At 38.9% G+C, this 18,269-nt stretch overlaps 2 protein-coding genes across 2 annotated transcripts in view; both read left to right on the top strand.

Moving 5' to 3' along the window:
* LOC124367235 (zinc finger protein 711-like) overlaps positions 1 to 5,956 on the top strand; it is a 140,972-nt gene extending 135,016 nt beyond the window's left edge. Inside the window, exon 8 of the mRNA XM_046823915.1 lies at positions 5,827 to 5,956. The gene's annotated coding sequence lies outside the window, so the exon portion shown is untranslated. The remainder of the gene's footprint in view (positions 1 to 5,826) is intronic.
* Positions 3,834 to 18,084, top strand: LOC124367201 (zinc finger protein 271-like). Its single transcript, XM_046823853.1, has 9 exons — positions 3,834 to 3,886; positions 5,827 to 6,012; positions 6,930 to 7,161; positions 7,758 to 8,055; positions 12,881 to 12,942; positions 13,765 to 13,940; positions 15,061 to 15,285; positions 15,476 to 15,629; positions 17,848 to 18,084. Exons 1-9 carry the CDS (start codon positions 3,834 to 3,836, stop codon positions 18,082 to 18,084), a joined length of 1,623 nt encoding a protein of 540 aa, XP_046679809.1.
* Positions 18,085 to 18,269: the final 185 nt, after the last annotated feature.

Below are 18,269 nucleotides of genomic sequence, written 5' to 3' on the forward strand. Positions count from 1 at the left end.
AAAATATTGTACATCGTACAGCACGTCATCAGCAGAAACAAAGAACACATACACGGTACCTCAGAAAGGACAAAAGTTTTCAAAACTCAAAAACTAAACTCACCTGCAGTTATATATTCTAATACTCGATTCAACACAAGCATAGAGCAATGGTGGGAAGGGTTGATTCAATAAGAATGTTTAGTTCAGTTCCAGTTCACCTTCCACTCAGTGCAGCGTCTGAAGTCTAACGCTGTGACAGATATGACTCCTGGAATGTAGAATCTACATCCAACTGAAGAGATCCAAAACAGTCGGCGACGAAGAAGCTCAAAACGAACTTTCTACATCGTTCGACATCAGATACACCTGGACTACAACAAATGAAATCAAGATGAACTGGTGTTCTCATTGTCTCATCAGGTACACAAATGAGTGCAATACGATGTTTGTGAGACGATCTCAAATCACCGTGAAGCAACCGAGTTTTTTACAATTAACGTAGAGCAATTTTGGAAAGGTTTGATTCAATGAGAATTCTTTTATCTCTTCAGATGGATGTAGATTCCAGATTCCAGGAGTCAAATCTGTCACAGCGTTAGATTTCAGACGCTGCACTATGTGGAAGGTGAACTGGAGCTGAAATTAACATTCTTACTCGATTCAAGGCATCCTAGTTTTAAATCATATATGATCTTTCAGGAAATGGCAGATATTCAACAAAACATTTTCTTGGCGTGAATAAGAATACTATCTGAAGTTCAAAATGTTCCTCATAGAAGTGTTGTTTTCTTAATACATACAATAGTAATTAAAAGTTCAATTCTACATGAGTAGAACATTATCAGCATGTACAACTACAGGTTGGAATTGTATTTCACCCTAAATACTCTTTAGCCCCTAACTTCAACTTGAGCTGATTACTCGTTTCATCCTTATCACATCTTATAAACATCTTTATCTTATCGTGCGGATAATACTGATAACGATTTCCGAATATTTATACAACATCGATATCGCGACACTCTGTATACTTTATATACAGATAAGATTTCGATAGTCCACACTGTTTTCCGGATTTGCAAGTACAGTATGAAAATAGGTTTCAGTTTCAATTCTAAGGGTCTGATACCGTTATATGTCCCCAACGCTTAAACTTTTTCAATGAACTTAGAACGTTATAAAACGATGTAGTTGAGTAACAGAACTAATATTCCATCAATCAACAAGCATTTCCAGGTATTGCAATCGGTATTGTTGTCGCTGTTATCTTATCTTTCTCGAGAATCCCAATTACGGCAGGCCGCGCGGCATCACATGATTATTTAAGTTTTTGCACGGTACATAATTGCCTTCAATTACAATTCAATTTATATTTCTGATCAGCCCCTCTAGAATTTGATATTTTACTGATAGGTGCTATCTCGAGGGATGTTTTTTTCTTTCGTTGACATCAGTCGGCAGCACCTTCGGCCGGAGGCACTCGCATTTTGGGCGGCGGAGTGTGATCAAGAATAAAAACAAGTTTTGTGTGTTTTTTTTCAATAAAGAGTTTAGTTTCTGTTTGGTAATGTTTGTTTTTGTTGAATTTTTGTGTTTGGTGAAATGTAGGGGTTTGGTCGATATAATACGTAAGTACCCTTTCTTATTAGCTAGTAACCAATTGCAATTCATTATAATCATCCGTAAATGAAAAATTAGCGTTGGGGGCATAATTTTAGCTCTGTTACTCAACTACATCGTTTTATAACGTTCTAAATTCATTGAAAAAGTTTAAGCGTTGGGGGCATATAACGGAATCTGACCATTCCAAGAATTGGTACGTGCGGATTCTAGCATACGACGGGAATTTATACGTCCATTGTACCACAACCTGAAGTTTACTAGATGTGATCGAGTAGGTCACCGACCAATTTCACTTTGCACATCAGGGAGATGTACGCATAGCTTGATTGCTGAAGATTATAATTAAAGATTATGGAAATAATTACTCACAAAGCGGTAAAACAAGTTCCATGAAAGCTGTGGCATTTCCAGGATGTTAGTGAGAGAAGTGAATTATTAATGTACGTTTCTGCGCAATGAAATATGCAGAAAGGAAATTCATAGCTGTAGAGAGTCATACTCGGAGTGAGAACTTCGTAGTAGGCCTTAGCCATCTTCAATTAATTAAGGTTTTAACTTCTGAACCTGCCTTGTTTGAAGTTACCAGGTGTAATATTAGCTCTCTGAGTACAATATTTGTTTCAGTTATCTTTGTAAATTCCATAATCTGTATCAAATTGACCTATCATATAATTTTGCATCGGAAAGAGATGAGCCAGTTACTGCTGTGATAACCTATATATATATATATATATATATGTTTACTCGTATGTTAAACAAGTTAAAAGTACGCCATACTACGTGTTGACTATATTCTTGACATATCTGGCGGATAGATAGAGAAAAAGACAATCATACAAAAGAAAGTACACAACAATGTGGCCTCATAGAAGCCATTCATGAAAAAATGAAGTTTCATGTAAAATTTGAAGTCTGCATATGAAGTATTTCTTGACGTATCTTGCCATATGATATTTGTTTATTATATTAAGTATATTATATATATTATATTATATTAAGTGTCATATCAGTGTTAAAATAATAAAAGTCTACACACCTAGTCACGATGATGTAGTATGTGTTGGGATTGTTAGGCCAGATGTTTGAATCTCTTATGGATGTACCGAGTTGTTGATTTATTCTGCTATTTTGTCGTTGCCATCATGGTTACCCATTAGAACAATGTAAAAATATTCACTAACGCTCAGCCAAATCCCATGGAGTGACATGCACCATCATCTAACTCAGTGGTCCTCATAGAGAGAAACTAAAGTGTATTTTATAACCCTATAGCTTTCTATAACGCTCAGCCAATTAAACATAATTTATAAATAAAGCATTATGGTCACATATAGTCAACTCAGGCAATCACAAGGTTGCATTTTGGAAGCCTTCCTTTTCTTTACAGTAAATAATAAGGATTCCTCGATAAGATTGAAAGCCAGTTATAAGATCATTCGGACATGGCATTTACACAAGCTTGTAAACTATCAACGCCCTTCATTCAGGTGTGAACTATTTCTGTGCAATTTGGCATACTGATAATACAACCTTCATACATACCTACATTCCTAACAGTGTAATTACGTCATTCCTAATACACAACAAAGGATCAAACAATTAGGCAATTCAAGCATCCCAAGCATCATACTTTTCCAATGTGCTTTTACTTTTAAACTACCCGGCGTACTCCAGAAAGAGTGCTTGCAGTTCGTAACTCCTGCACTTCTCCAGTCACAAACGCCCTAGACGTCAGAAGTTCATTAAAGAACTCACCTCTTCATCGGAGGCGTCAAAGATAATAACATCGCCGTTACCGCAGCGTCCAGTAGGGACAACAAAACGACCTCAACAACAAATTGTAGAGGTGTCTCGGCGTTTAACAGCCAGTTGGGGCAGTAACGAGTTCCGCGAGACTTTTAAAATACAAATTGTGTGCTTCAACACAGCGAACCACTCAGTCAAAGGCATTCAAAGTAGCGATACAGGGCTCAAAGGCTTATAAAACTGGGCGGGGTGAAGATAATTACCTCGGCGTCACCGTGGACCCCTGAGGTCTGAAATACGGTCCGCATCATCAGCATCGAAACGACGCCGTCCCATAAAGAGCTCGCGACGGACAGCGATCTGGCGGAATCCAACCCAAACGCATTTACATTAAAGAGCCGTTCCGTCCGAGTTTTATTTCGAATGCTTGTCCGAGAATTATGCCAGCTACAAGTAATATCTCGGAATGGTGGGCATTATCCATGCCTACGGCGGCTCCCCCCGCCACTGAGCTGCGGCAGCGTGCGACACGGGTGTGAGTCTCTGTCACGTTGCCAAACCGAGTGCAAACCCGTCACACGTGTGATCATAGCCATTTGTGGATTAGGCATAAACAAAGGTTTCGTTTTCACATATATTTATAGGAGAAGGCAATGGAAAATAGAAAAAATCGTGTTAGAATCGCAATCAACAACAAAGAAAAATGAGTGTGCCCAACACCGAACATTGTGGTACGCCATAACATAAATTTAGACTGTACAGGCGTTGATAAATTAAAACACCGTTATTCATTTCGAAGTTACGTATACTTTGAAACATTATCTGTTTAAGAATCACATATTGAAATCGACATGTAAAAGGCAAAAAATATGAATACTCGACTACTGAAGAGAAAAATCAAGAATCTCATTGAAGTGTTAATATTGTTCTAGACGTGTAATTCAAAACGAGGCCTTGTCCCAACTGGAAAATATCAAGATAGCATTACAATAGAGCCGGATATAGTGTTGACATTAGAATTTAAACATTCAAAGTTATCGCCAATTCTGGAAACTCTCTGACCTTTCCTTATTAGTTTCGAGGAACCCCAAAAACGGTTTTGACTGAGCTACGGCGGGCGCGTGCGTGGTGTGGCGACGGTCGAGAAAGACGAATGCGAGCGCGCTCTGGTGGCGTTAAATCGTGCAGACGGGCGGAATGGAGTTATCGTCGCAGAATGTGGTCGCCGCCGGACAATAGGTGATAAGATGCGCGATAGCGTGATTAATCGCGCGATCTTATCTGCCCCCGACCGGCCGCCACTTGTGTTCTATTAGAACTTTATACAATAGAATTAAAAATGTACTTTAATTTTCGAACAGCCACTACGGCACAGCACGGCCACGGCCTTGGTAATTAGACAAGTGTGTTGCGCGCTAAATCATGTCGCCGATGATTTAGGTAGCAGTGGCCGGCCGGCGCCATCTTGGAACGTAATGAGCTCACCTGACACGAGTTCCTGCTACTATCGGTCACGACGCTTCACCTAACCTAACTTAACCTCGCGAACAGATGTTCGGAGCTGTTGCGGTAAACAAAGCCTTTTTGTGTGGGAAACAACAATGCGTTAGGTCCATACTGACGTCTTCAAGCACAATATAAAGCATTTGATAACATACATATTGACAGCTTCTATCTCATTAACAGGCGAAGACATTACATCGGAAGTCACATGGAAGCAATTCAGTATAGTACATCTATCATTGTTAAACAGCCATGTTTCACTCATTAATGACGCCTGTTTTTGTTGTCAAATTAATAAACCTGGTTATGGATTCTATGTTATGAATTTCATTATTCAACCATATAAAAATAAATATATGAATTCTTCGACAATTTATGAACAATTTGATACTGTTAATTTGATTTCGTAGCCATGGTGGGGATGTTGGTTCAGCTCCATTTTACCTTCCTCTTGGTGCAGCGTCTGGAATCTGTCACTGGCCTAGCCTTCACTGCCGGAATCTGGAGTCCACGACCGTATGAAGAGACCTAAAAGTCCTCGGCGATAAAGGCGATCAGAACTAACACTTTGCATCCTTTAAATATCACCTGGACTAAAAAAAACAGTTCTTTCTAGCTTATCAAACAGCCATCCAGAGTAATCTAGGTGAAGATGTCATCAGCTGCACAACTGCAGTGTTTAGACCAAAGCACGGTGGAGCAACGGAGGGATAGCCGTCCTACAAATAGCATAGCTATGGTGAGAAAGGTTGCTTCAGTGAGAGTTTTAAATTCAGCTGCATTTCACTTTCAGCTTAGAGCTGCGCCTGAAATCTCTTACTGCCCCAAACGTGACTCCTGAATTTGCCTAAATGCTTGAATGACTTCGCTTGTTTAACAGCATTCTGTTGTAAGGCCTATGAGGACCTAATGGCTGACAATGCTACTTAGTTTCCACGATCTTTTTGTTTTCACGGTGTTTTTCGTTTACAGGAGCGCGCTGCAGCAACACCGGCAGATCCACGGCGGCAAGTTGTTCAAGTGCGAGGAGCCTGGCTGTGTGTATGCTGGCAGATCATGGGGGGATCTCCGCCTACATCTCCGCAGCCATGGGGAGGAACGGCCGTTCCATTGCAGTGATTGTGATTTCTCGACCAAGACCAAGGCTCAGTTGCTGAGGTGAGTCCTTAGGGGTTCTTGAAGTATCAGCTTTATTTTTTATGTTCCGTTCCAATTTGAAAAAACTGAAAGACTGACTGATTCCGGATTTGGTGTTGAAATCTAAATTCCCGCAAGGTGTAGTACCAGGCCAGGCACGTTCGAGGCCAGGACGTTAACTCAACGTTATCCTATTAGGATATGGTACGTTCAACTGTCCGAAGGCATGATCTAAATACCACGATAAATTACAAAACATTATCTTTCATATACTCAATCGTGCCAGGAGAACTGTTGCCACCCATACCTCACCCCCTCCATATTATGGCAACGAACTTATTCTTGACTGCATCCTGACCAGATAATGAACATTAAGTTTCATCAAAATTCCACCTCCTCAGTGAAAGACACCGCGAACTCGCTCTCATGAGGGGACATCTCGAGATATCCTCTTGAGTAATAAGCTTCCCTAACGCTCAGCCAAATCCCATGGACTGATATGGCCCATAATCAGGCCCAATCTCGCCTATGTAAAAATGAAGATTCTTACAAAAGTCTAATGCACATTTAGCTCTCGAGGAAGTCAGCCCAAGACAACAGAGGCAGACACCGGAAGAATTTTGCCCGCTTTCTGAATGGTAGATAAATATGAAAGCTTACAGCTCATCCGGTTCATAATATATCTTGCGGAAATTTTATGTGTGTTGATTCTAAATTTGAATGAATGACAACCTATTAATATTTTAAGGAAAACAGTAAGGTCATGGTTCTTTTTCAAAGAGCATTACAGTTGGTGCTCTCTATTTCGTGATTGGGTGGCCAAAGGAAAGAACCGTTAGAAATTCCTGCTACTGCAGATTGCTGGTCGAGGCAGTGGCTCCGACCGCCGTAAGAGGAACTCATTAAGCCGGTGTAGTCGCGCGATTTTTGCGGTGCAGAGTTGCGGTCTGGTGTGGTACGGTGCGGTGCGCTGTGGTTTATGGCGGGATAAGAGCATCACGAGTGCTCGGTCACGAGCTTGTCACCGCCCGATACACTGGCGATAGCACATTTAATTATCGGCTCAACCATGGCTTTATTTGGAGCGCGTCTGCGATTTTCCCCGACACAGAATACCTAGCGGTGGTGCCGCAAGGAGAGGATCTGATTGATGCCAGACACACGTTTCTTGTTGGTTCGAGTTTAAAATTGGGAATTTGTAAGTTTCTTCAGAGATTCTAGTGTAAGGGTCCAACCACCAATAATCTCCAAAGAGCATACATCCGAAGGTGCAGCAAATCAGCATCCTTATGTTTTGGACCCCACTTTTAAACTGCTTCCCTCTTCACTGCAAATTGATCCTGAGATTTTTTTGAAGTCTGTTAATCTTGGAACGGAACTAACTGCTGGATGAAATTAATTCCTCCCATACTCAAATCGTCACGGGTTTCGTGAAAGTTAAAATTATAAAGTATCATTTACTCTTCGTTGTACAACTTCTTCGGTCCAAAAATTATCTTCTTGCCCTCTGCACATCAGCAAATAAATTTGAGTGCCAATGGCGAGTGGTCTAAGACGATGGTTTTTTTATCTGAGCACAGGTTCACATCTTGTCTGTGACCATTGCAATTTTTATTGGATCGACTCTTTCTTGTTTGATGAGATCCTCGCACAGTCCATAAAAGGAGTGAGGCCTCTCCTTAAAAAATAAAATAAAATGGCTATTTCTTTGCAATCGAACACGGTTTCTTTTGTTCTCGGACACTGCTCCTCACTTATCCATCCAGAGTGGAAAGTTGGCTGATTACGACACGTACGAGGATCCAGTGAAGCACGGCCTCCTGAGCCTTTACACCGCTCCAGTTGGAGGACGCCACCAGGCAGAAGCACCACGGAGGCCTTGCTCCACCACTCCCATCGATATCCTCGTGTCTGCGGTGCCACCGCGTTACCCAACCCCGGCTCACGGCAGTATCGCCGCGGGGGTGACGCCAGATACCATCTGTTTAGCATACGTAACCGTTCGTGATCACAATACCGCCCCTAATTATAAGCGCTACCGTGAGAGGGACTCACGAGCGTACGGTAGACCAGATCGGCATCGTCAAATATTTAAGTCGCTGTATCGCCATCGCCGGCCGCGTCACCGCGAACGTTAGATGGGCCCGATACGGCCGGTATGCAGTTTTCACTTCGGCCTCTCAACGCTCTTAGTTTACGACCCGCTCGCCGTGTAATGATGCCGCACCAAACGGTCATTTAGATGTTACTTATTGCTTATTTGTTTATCTCGCCGGGATTTAGTGTTAGTGCTTATGAGAATAGTGGCAATAGGTTTACCACTTTGTGGAGATAGCGGGAAATATTATGCCGACGTCTTGCTACATATCAACTATCCCATCGCCGTGCCTAATGGATAGAGAGGCGTCCGTGTTCCTTGCAGGGTTGGAGGTGACGAGGCTCATGTTCTCTGTTTCCGTTCTTGACGGATATGTAAAACTCACAAAACGGTCATGGCATATAATAGAGATGTATTCCAACTTTTACGTTTGGAACTATTTTCAATCCTGGCATTATTTATTTACCAGTTTTCAGGACTAATTCGAGAGGTTATTTCAGTTGTGATTACATATAAAGCTATTTATCAGTTTTCAGGACTAATTGCAAGAGGTTATTTATCAGTTGTGATACAATATAAGGCTATTTATCGGTTTTCAGGACTAATTCGAGAAGTTATTTAAAAGTTGTGATTACAATTAAGGATATTTATCATTTTCAGGACTAAATCAAGAGGTTATTTATCAGTTGTGATAGGATATAAGGCTATTTATCAGTTTTCAGGACTAATTCGAGAGGTTATTTATCAATTGTGATAGGACATAAGGCTATTTACCAGTTTTCAGGACTAATGCAAGAGGTTATTTATCAGTTGTGATACAATATAAGGCTATTTATCGGTTTTCAGGACTAATTTGAGAGGTTATTTATCAATTGTGATAGGACATAAGGCTATTTATCAGTTTTCAGGACTAATTCGTGAGGTTATTTATCAATTGTGATAGGACATAAGGCTATTTATCGGTTTTCAGGACTAATTCGTGAGGTGATAGGACATAAGGCTATTTCTCAGTTTTCAGGACTGATCTGAGGGGTTATTTATCAGTTGTGATTACATATAAGGCTATTTCTCAGTTTTCAGGACTGATCTGAGAGGTTATTTATCAGTTGTGATTACATATAAGGCTATTTCTCAGTTTTCAGGATTAATTAGAGAGGTTATCTGTGATTTTTTGTATTTACTTTTATGATGTGTCTGACAAAGATAGCCTTGCTATCTAAAGGCCTCACAAAAATTAAAAGTTTAAGTATCGGTTTGTGTGTTTTACATGTAATTAACATAAATACGGCTACTATCGGTTTTCAGGACTAATTTGAGAAATTACTTATCAGTTGTAATGACATAATATGTTTTATCAGGAATATTTAGAGAGGTTATTTATTAGTTGTGATGAGATATGTAAATCTGTTTATAAGTCTTTATTACTAATTCATTAAATAGTTTTTTTAATACAACAACAATTTTTATGACTGCTTCATAATATTGTGAGTTTCCAACACTAATTTACAAATTAGTAGGATTTTAGGCAGGTTTTAAAAGCACGTTATGGAATTTTCATAAAGTTATGTATTCATTTTGAGCACTAATTAATCAACTATTAATTATTAATAAGATTATATTATATAGGTTTTGACCCATATTTATAATGTTATGTATTTATCAATTTATCACTTATACGTAAGGCTATTTATCAGTTTTGAGAAGCAATTCATTCGGTTAATTATCAAATTTGAAAAATAGTTTACTGTACTACTTTATAAGCTTTTTTAATGGTTTTCAGAGGTCTCTTATAAGGCTATTTATCAATATGATAACACACGTAAGGTTATATCACTTATGTGGACTAATTAATAGTTATATATCACTTTGAACACTAATGTACTAATTAATGAGATCTACTTTATCTGTCTTAGGAAGTCAATTATAAAGTTTTCGAGATGCTGTACTAGTTCATAAGGTTATTTATCACTAATGAGTTGTAATTCGTATAAAATTTATTAGTTTTTATTACTAATTTATGTGATTGTGTATCATTCTTGAGAACTAATTTATAGTAGTTTTTTTATTGATTTGTTTTGTCCATACGTGACTACCAATAAATTATGTGCATTGCGCACAATGTGCTATTAACATTTCAGGCAGAGAAGGAAGGCTAGATGTTTTAAAATTGAATTAGAGGGCAGCTGAAGAGTAATTAGAACATTCTTAATAGCTGCCCAGTATTGGGTTAAACGTTGTAACCGTTAATGTTACATTTAATATAGTATGTACAAAATTATTAAGATAGGATGAATAACTCACATAAATTGGAATAAATTAATCAATTAAAAAACGATAACGATAGTGGAATTACGAGAAGTTTAATAATATTAACCTCTTGACCATCGGTAGACACTGTATTTGCGTACAACAAATGTAAAGAATGTTAAGGGACACATGTACATAAATGCTGAAATGCCGTGACCTTTCCACTCGAATCAAAATGTGTCAACTTCCTCACCTTAATAACATACTCTGTTTGAATCACTACGAATTCATCTTCATTTTGTCTATCAGATTACACTTTTGTCTTCAGCCTGTTCGAGATATTGGGGAACAGATCATTACAAAATCGTACATAAATACATATATATATATATATTATATTGTTTCTCGAGGCAAAATAACAAATATGATTAATTTGAACTAGAACTGCAAACCCTGAAATAAGAAATATTCACACTTTTCCTTCACTTCTGGTCCTCTTAATCATGAACACTGTAAAGTGGGTACCTAATGCATGATATATGACTAATTTCACTTTTAAATAAATCATAAGACCCTATCAAATTACATCACAAGTGCTTTCACTAAGAAAACTATGAACTTCGACTTTGGAGTTCCTCTACATAGTTCAAGTGTTACTGAAATCGTGGGAGTTATTCAAACAAATACACGAAATGTTGCATAGAAATTCCGGGTTCATCCGCTGGCATGTGCTAGTAATATTATAAATACGACAGTGCCTTTGTTTGTTTGTTTTGTTTTCACGCATATACTACTCAACCGATTGTACTGAAATTTTACATGGACATTCCTACGGTTCCTGGGATGAAATAGGTTTATTCTTATTCCGAAAATCCCTTGGGCTGCGCCCCACTGGTCTTTAAATTATCGAGAAACCCCCACTTGGTCTCTTAAAGTTGTGTACTATTACTTGAATTAGCAATCAACTGTTCTGTGTAAACAATGTTTATTGTTTTCAATTTGTTTACTTTGTAATGAATGAGAATTTTATTGGAATAAACATTCTTTTCACGACTTAGATTTCAGCGATTAGGTAAGTACTCATCTACCTTGTAAAATTCCTAAAACATAATAAGGTTAGAATTTGACTCCGAAGACTCCCTCTGCAGCAGTCGACAAGAACTATGCTAGATGAAATTTCGCTCGACTGTTCTTATGAATTAATATAGCGATTCCAGCTTTAAATGTTCTAAAATGTTATAAACTTGTATTATAAATTTAAAGACTGTAATAAACATTAACCTTAGTTCTTTTTTGACAGAAGTAAGCTTCTCTAATTTGTGATATATATTTTCTTGAAAGGGAAACAAAACAAAATCACCTATGGAATTAAACATACTAAGCATGAAGTAAATTGCAATGGTAATAAATATAAACTTTTTGATGTATTTTCTTGATCGTGGCAACAAGGCAAACTCAACATTGGTTTGAGTTTGAAATATAATTCCTTCGAACCAGCAGTAGGCCTACTCATAAACGTGCATAAGACTGTTATGAAACCTATTTAAGTTGTCTTTTGACAAAATCAGGCTTTTCAGAGCTGTTTATGTATTTATATTTTCTTGATCGGAGGAGAGGCAAACTCAGGTTTGGAACCAAAAAATACTAAGACCGGAGTAAATTAAAATTGCCATATATCTATACACGGTTTAACAAATTTTATTGATCGTGGGATAAAGGCAAACTTAATTTTGGCGTCGGAAATGTAATTCACTCAAACCGGCAGAACTAATATAGGTCCTACGACGAAATTTCGTATGAAGCCGCGGTTAACTGCTAGTACTCTCATAAAAAGTAACATCGGAGTCCGCGCCCCACACCCCTATAGTCGGATAATATATTTTAGATAAACAAAAAAATCCATCCAGAGTATAAGAACTTTCGATTGATATCAAATATGAATATGAAATAATAAGTCTAGATACCTAAAATTGCCTTACAAAAGTAAAGACATTCTTTAAATAATATAGAAGCCTACTTAAGCGTTCCGTATGATAATAAAAAGGTAATTTAATTTAATTCCAGTTTAAATAATGATTATTCTGATTATTCTTCACGTTGTCATGTTCCTGTCCCTAAACTATTGGAATTATGAAGGAAACAGGATTTTCCGGACATTTTCCATCGTTCAGTGGTACAAAAAATCAGTTACACTACGTTTCGAGATCTGCAATGTGGTCTCTTCTACGGGTATATAAATTACATAACACATAATTACAAACAAGGTTAAAATAAACGAATCATACCACACACAACAAATCGTGTAACAACGATCACGCGTAGTCAGGAATCGCAACCACCATGTGTGTGTTAACTTTACTAACTGAATCATGCACTTATTACAAAACTAAACCCAACACTGATTATTAAAACTGAACTACAGAATACAGGTCACAACAGTGTTTTTGGAGCATGAGGGATTGCTGCCGGAGTCTCAGTCAGGTTTTCGGCAAGGGTTTAGCACTTGTTCAGCCCTACTCAATGTGGCTGATGATATACTTTCAGCTAAAGATAAGGGTTTGGAGAGCTTGATGACTGCGCTGGATTTCTCGCAGGCCTTTGACTCGGTAAACTTTGAGTTGCTCCTGGCAAAGCTACAGTTTTATAGATTTAGTGAAGCTTCAGTTGGATGGTTCTCATCGTATTTGTCTGGACGAACTCAGCGAACTAGGGTCAACGGGCAGCTGTCATCTGCTCTTCCTAGATCTGTTGGAGTTCCCCAGGGCAGCTGCCTGGGACCGATTCTCTTCCTTTTATACACCGCAGACTTGAAGGATCAGTTGAGACACTGCTTATTGAATTCTTATGCTGACGATTCACAGCTGTTGTTGTCTTTCCGCCCATCCGAGATAGCCGAAGCGGTTCAAAAAGTCAATAATGACTTAGACAGAGTTAAGATATGGTCTGATGATCATGGCCTTCTACTGAACTCTGATAAATGTTCTTTTTTGCATCTAAATAGCTCGTCTTTGAATGGTCAGTTGAGAGGTAGTGGTGTAAATAATAGAATATTCGTTAACGGTAGGGTTTTGACTGTATGCAGTACTCTAAGGATTCTTGGTGTCACTTTTGACTCCCAACTCGATTTTTCTTACCATGTAGAATCCATATGCAAAGGTGTTATATTCAAACTGAAGTGTCTGTCTAAGCTGTGTACAATTTTGCCGGTTGCTTCAAAATTAGAAATCGTCAGATCAGTTATTTTCCCTTCAATAAATTATGCTCTTCCAACTTTTGCTAGTTGCTTAAGCAGAGAGAATGTGATGGTTCTTACCCGTCTGCAGAATAGGGCTCTAAGATTTGTTTACGGACTAAAAAAATTTGATCATATCAGTGAACACAGATTACGTGCTAAGGTACTATCAGTAACAGATTACTATAATCTGCAGACGGTCAAGCTGGTGCACAAAACTATTCAGACGGGAAAACCTGAATATCTAAGAAAAAAACTGGTTTTTAGACATGAAGTCAATAAGCGCAGTACTCGACAGGATGGCCTACTGCACCTGCCAAGGACAAGATTGGAGACAGGGAAAAAAGCGTTTAGATATTTTGGACCTGCTAAGTACAATGCTTTGCCCTCTGAGTTGAAAAATCTCAGCCTTGTTAGGTTTAAAAAAAGTGTTTTAAAATGTTTGTCTAGGTAAATTTTAGTTATTTTGATTTGTAAATGTATTAAATTTTCTAATTTTAATATCCTGAATTTGTATATTTAACAGGAGTTGTCATGAAAAGCAAAGTTGCAACTTTGATGAACGCTTGCCAAATAAAGACATTATAACAGTTTCCTGTTTCCTTCACAATCCTCTTCCATCGTCAAAAACAAACTTCAAAAAGTATTGGAATTCTTGGGTTTTTGTCTTGTGTGAGTAGAGAAAAGTAATGCAAATTTGTCTAATTTTGCATATCTCATTTCAAACTGAACTTGTATGAACTGCACATCAAAATAAACTGGAGGGAACGGTTTGTGGGGGTGGTAACCCCCGAAAGATCCCTTGGATACAGCACAATGTCTTTTTACGACGCTTTTATACACTGACCATCCAACATCATACCAGTGGTCTACATGACATGCTCTCCTCTAATCAAAACATGCTGTTTTCCTCCTTATATTGTAATACTCTTTGAAATCGTTTCCGATCCTGCGAATTCTGCGAGCCGCTTCTTCACATGCTTGAATACTTTACCTAGTACCATATACAAATGACCGGAAAGAAGAGTACATACATAATTTGTTAAATAATTTTTTTACGAATTTGAAACATCTATATTAATTTTATAATCGGTTAAATGTAAGAAGGAGTTGCCACAGTATATGAATATATTGCCAATACGGTGGGACTAATAATGTGTTAAAAGTTGAGTGCACACCTTGAGATATCCAGTAATGTGTAAGGACTAAAGAAGGATGTCACCATATTCAGAATCTTCCACTATATAAACATGACCTTACCTGCTTGTTTAAATAACCCATCCTTGTCGTATCGCCTATAAAAGCAACACATAGTGAATTGAATTGTGATTCATGCATACACAATTTTTACTCCTGACCTTCAGTATGATAATACCAATTCCGGTGTAACAATTCTATGCCTTTTTCAGACATGCTCGCAGCCACCTGGAGTCCAAGAGTCACCATTACCCTCATAGCCAGGTCCAGTGTAACATTTCTATGCCTTTTTCAGACATGCTCGCAGCCACCTGGAGACCAAGAGTCACCATTACCCTCATAGCCAGTTCCAGTGTAACAGTTCTATGCCTTTTTCAGACATGCTCGCAGCCACCTGGAGTCCAAGAGTCACCATTGCCCTCATAGCCAGTTCCAGTGTAACATTTCTATGCCTTTTTCAGACATACTCGCAGTCACATGGAGGCCAAGAGAAGCCATTGTCCTCATTTCCAGTTCCAGTGTAACAGTTCTATGCCTTTTTCAGACATGCTCGCAGCCACTTGGAGGCTAAGAGTCACCATTGCCCTCATTGCCAGTTCCAGTGTAACAGTTCTATGCCTTTTTCAGACATGCTCGCAGCCACCTGGAGTCCAAGAGTCACCATTGTCTTCATTGACAGTTCCAGTGTAACAGTTCTATGCCTTTTTCAGACATGCTCGCAGCCACCTGGAGACCAAGAGTCACCATTGTCCTCATTGCCAGTTCCAGTGTAACAGTTCCACCCATCTCAACAGGCATCTTAGGCTGCACACGGGAGCAAAGCCTTTTCATTGTCCTCATTGCGACTTCTCTTGCAACCTACTGGTAATCCTTAGACATAATTAATTTCGTTCTTGAAAAATATTTTATATACTAACACTTCAATTCAATCTCCGCTTGCCAGCATCTAAATACTGGCACTGTCACAGTCTTGACTCCTGAAATCTGGAGTCGGCGTCTGTCTGAAAAGATGCAGTATCATCGAAACAGTGGTACAACGGCAAGAGCTTTTCCTCATTTCCTAGATATTTCAGTACCTCTAAACGGATTAAACTTAAGGTATACGGATTAGGTGGGTAACGTATCAACGCACCCATTGATATTAGCAGACCGTAGGCGACATTTACCCACGTCGTTCAGAGACCGTATTATTCGTAACATTACGACCACTTCCGGCGACTGCCTTGTGCAATGGCACACAGATGGTGTACTACACTGACTGGTCTTGTTTGGCTTGTTCGTCTTTCTTCTTCTGAAACAATTTGTTCAGAACAGTTAATTGCTATATGGTCTCAGCAATGCGGCTGTTAAGAAAACACAGACTTCGTTCAATAGAACTGAGCTACGGCACGTTCATTAGCGAACTGTCCGAACCGAACCGAAGAGACACCCAGCGTACATAAGAGCTCTTCTGGTATACCCAGAAGCCATCCAGTGAAACCCAGATGAAAGGGTATACTCGCTTTGTCTCATCAAAGGCACAATGGAGTCCACTGCGATGTTTGATATGATCTCAAAGAAGCGTGGAGCAGCCAATTTCTACCAAAGGCGTGCGAAGCGAGCGTTGGTGGGGGAGTTACTAAGTGTTTTGTGTACCTATACTCAATTCACCCTCCGCTTGTTCAGCGTCTAATAACTGACACTGTCGCAAAAACACTGTCACGGAGACCGAATTGGAGTATTAGCACACAAAACACTTGTTGGTTACCTCCGACACCCATACGTTTTGTGCTTCACAATCCTTTGATGGTATTGCTTTAATATTTCTTTGTGTTTAAAGAATGATTTAACACATGTTGACACAAGATGTGATCTCTTTATTACAATGAAAACGCATTTATTTTAAGGCCTTCTTGTGGTAGCCTACCATATGGAGGCTTCGTATTTGGAGATTTTGAATGATGAAATTCAACCATTACACTCTAGGCGTGCTAGTTAAATGTCCACCTGCCATTCTTAGTCAATGTGGACACTCGAGTATTGAATCAATGTGGAATCAATGTGGACACTCGTAGCTACTCGAGCCCGCTGTTTATTGGATCGGACACCGAAGTGAAGGGAGTTATTGTTGTTGAATCGTCCATTTAAGGTCAACAGGTACTTAAATAATAGGAACGACGATGAATTAGAACAAAACAGAATATGAAAGATGGGATGTGTGCAGTTAGTATTAATACTGAAACTGTTTCACTGATCTGACTCCCACACGTGTGACATGTGGGCAGATCAACGCACAGCCAAGGATGGTGACAACCAGATGAGGGAAGCATAGTTCATACTTAGCATATGTTTTGGCATTCAAAAGTATCGTCGAACTAAGGCACATACTGATCGATCAAGCCACACACACACACAGAAGTCTCATTGGAACACTGTTTACAGCGCTATCTGACGGCAAAGCCTATGAACTATGGACTATCACTAGCGAGTTCTATTGACTAGTCATAGCTATTCTTCGTGAGACGTCTGGGTGCTATTTTGAGTTAAGCGATGCCAACTTTGCCAGTAATAATCACACAATTGCCATAATGATAGGAATTGAGATAGAAGTGCAAAATGTCCAAACACTTGAACACACACTTAACTTTCAGAGAAGTCTTTATTGAAACTACAGTTTAAAGCTTCCATGCTCGGCAGTATACCGCTTCTTTAAAACAGAAAAAGTTGCATTTTAGTGCCATACATCAATTTTGTGGCATGAAACCTTTAGGATCTCCAGTATTAAAATATTATAATTTCTTCTCATTAAAGTATTATGGATTAAACATTTTTTGTGTTGACAAAATCATTTGCCAACTTCACTTCTTTATTATCGATAACGTTTCCGTAAACCAATTTTTTATCATGCTTTGGCAAAAATTCAGGTTGAGATCAGTGTTTTTCCTTGCAAAAATGAAAGAATGCATTTGAAAAAGATAAGGGCGGTTCAATTTTTTAAAACATTTCTCAAGATGATTTTTATACCAAAAGATGTTAAAGGTATTCTTTAGTGTTAAATTCTAAATATTAGTTGTTTAATCTTCCCGTCCAATTGTTCCCCCAGGAGAACCTCCGCAAGCATGTCCTCTCGACCAAGAAACATCCTGGCAAGTGCCTTTACTCTTGCCAAGAAACTTCTTGCGACTTTACTTCCAACTTCGCCAAGGACTTCCGCGTGCATCTGGTCTCTGTGCACGGCCAGACCGCCAGTGCCGCCACTTCCTTCGTCACAGGCCTCTACAACGGTGGTGAGGATCCCCGGCACGTCGACCAGCCTTTGCCCGTCACCTCCAAGAAGTAAGATAATAGACTAATTCCTAAACTGGTAATGAATGAGGCTATGGTCAAATTCCGTTATATGCTCCCAAATCTTTTCTTATAAATAAATTATTATTCGTAGATTTTAACGATTACAAGGGATCAGTTACGGTGTTATTAGTAATTAAAATAGATCAATTTCAAATGGTCGAAGATACTGGTGTCAGA

This window comes from Homalodisca vitripennis, chromosome 8 (assembly GCF_021130785.1).
Source record: "Homalodisca vitripennis isolate AUS2020 chromosome 8, UT_GWSS_2.1, whole genome shotgun sequence".
NCBI lineage: Eukaryota > Metazoa > Arthropoda > Insecta > Hemiptera > Cicadellidae > Homalodisca > Homalodisca vitripennis.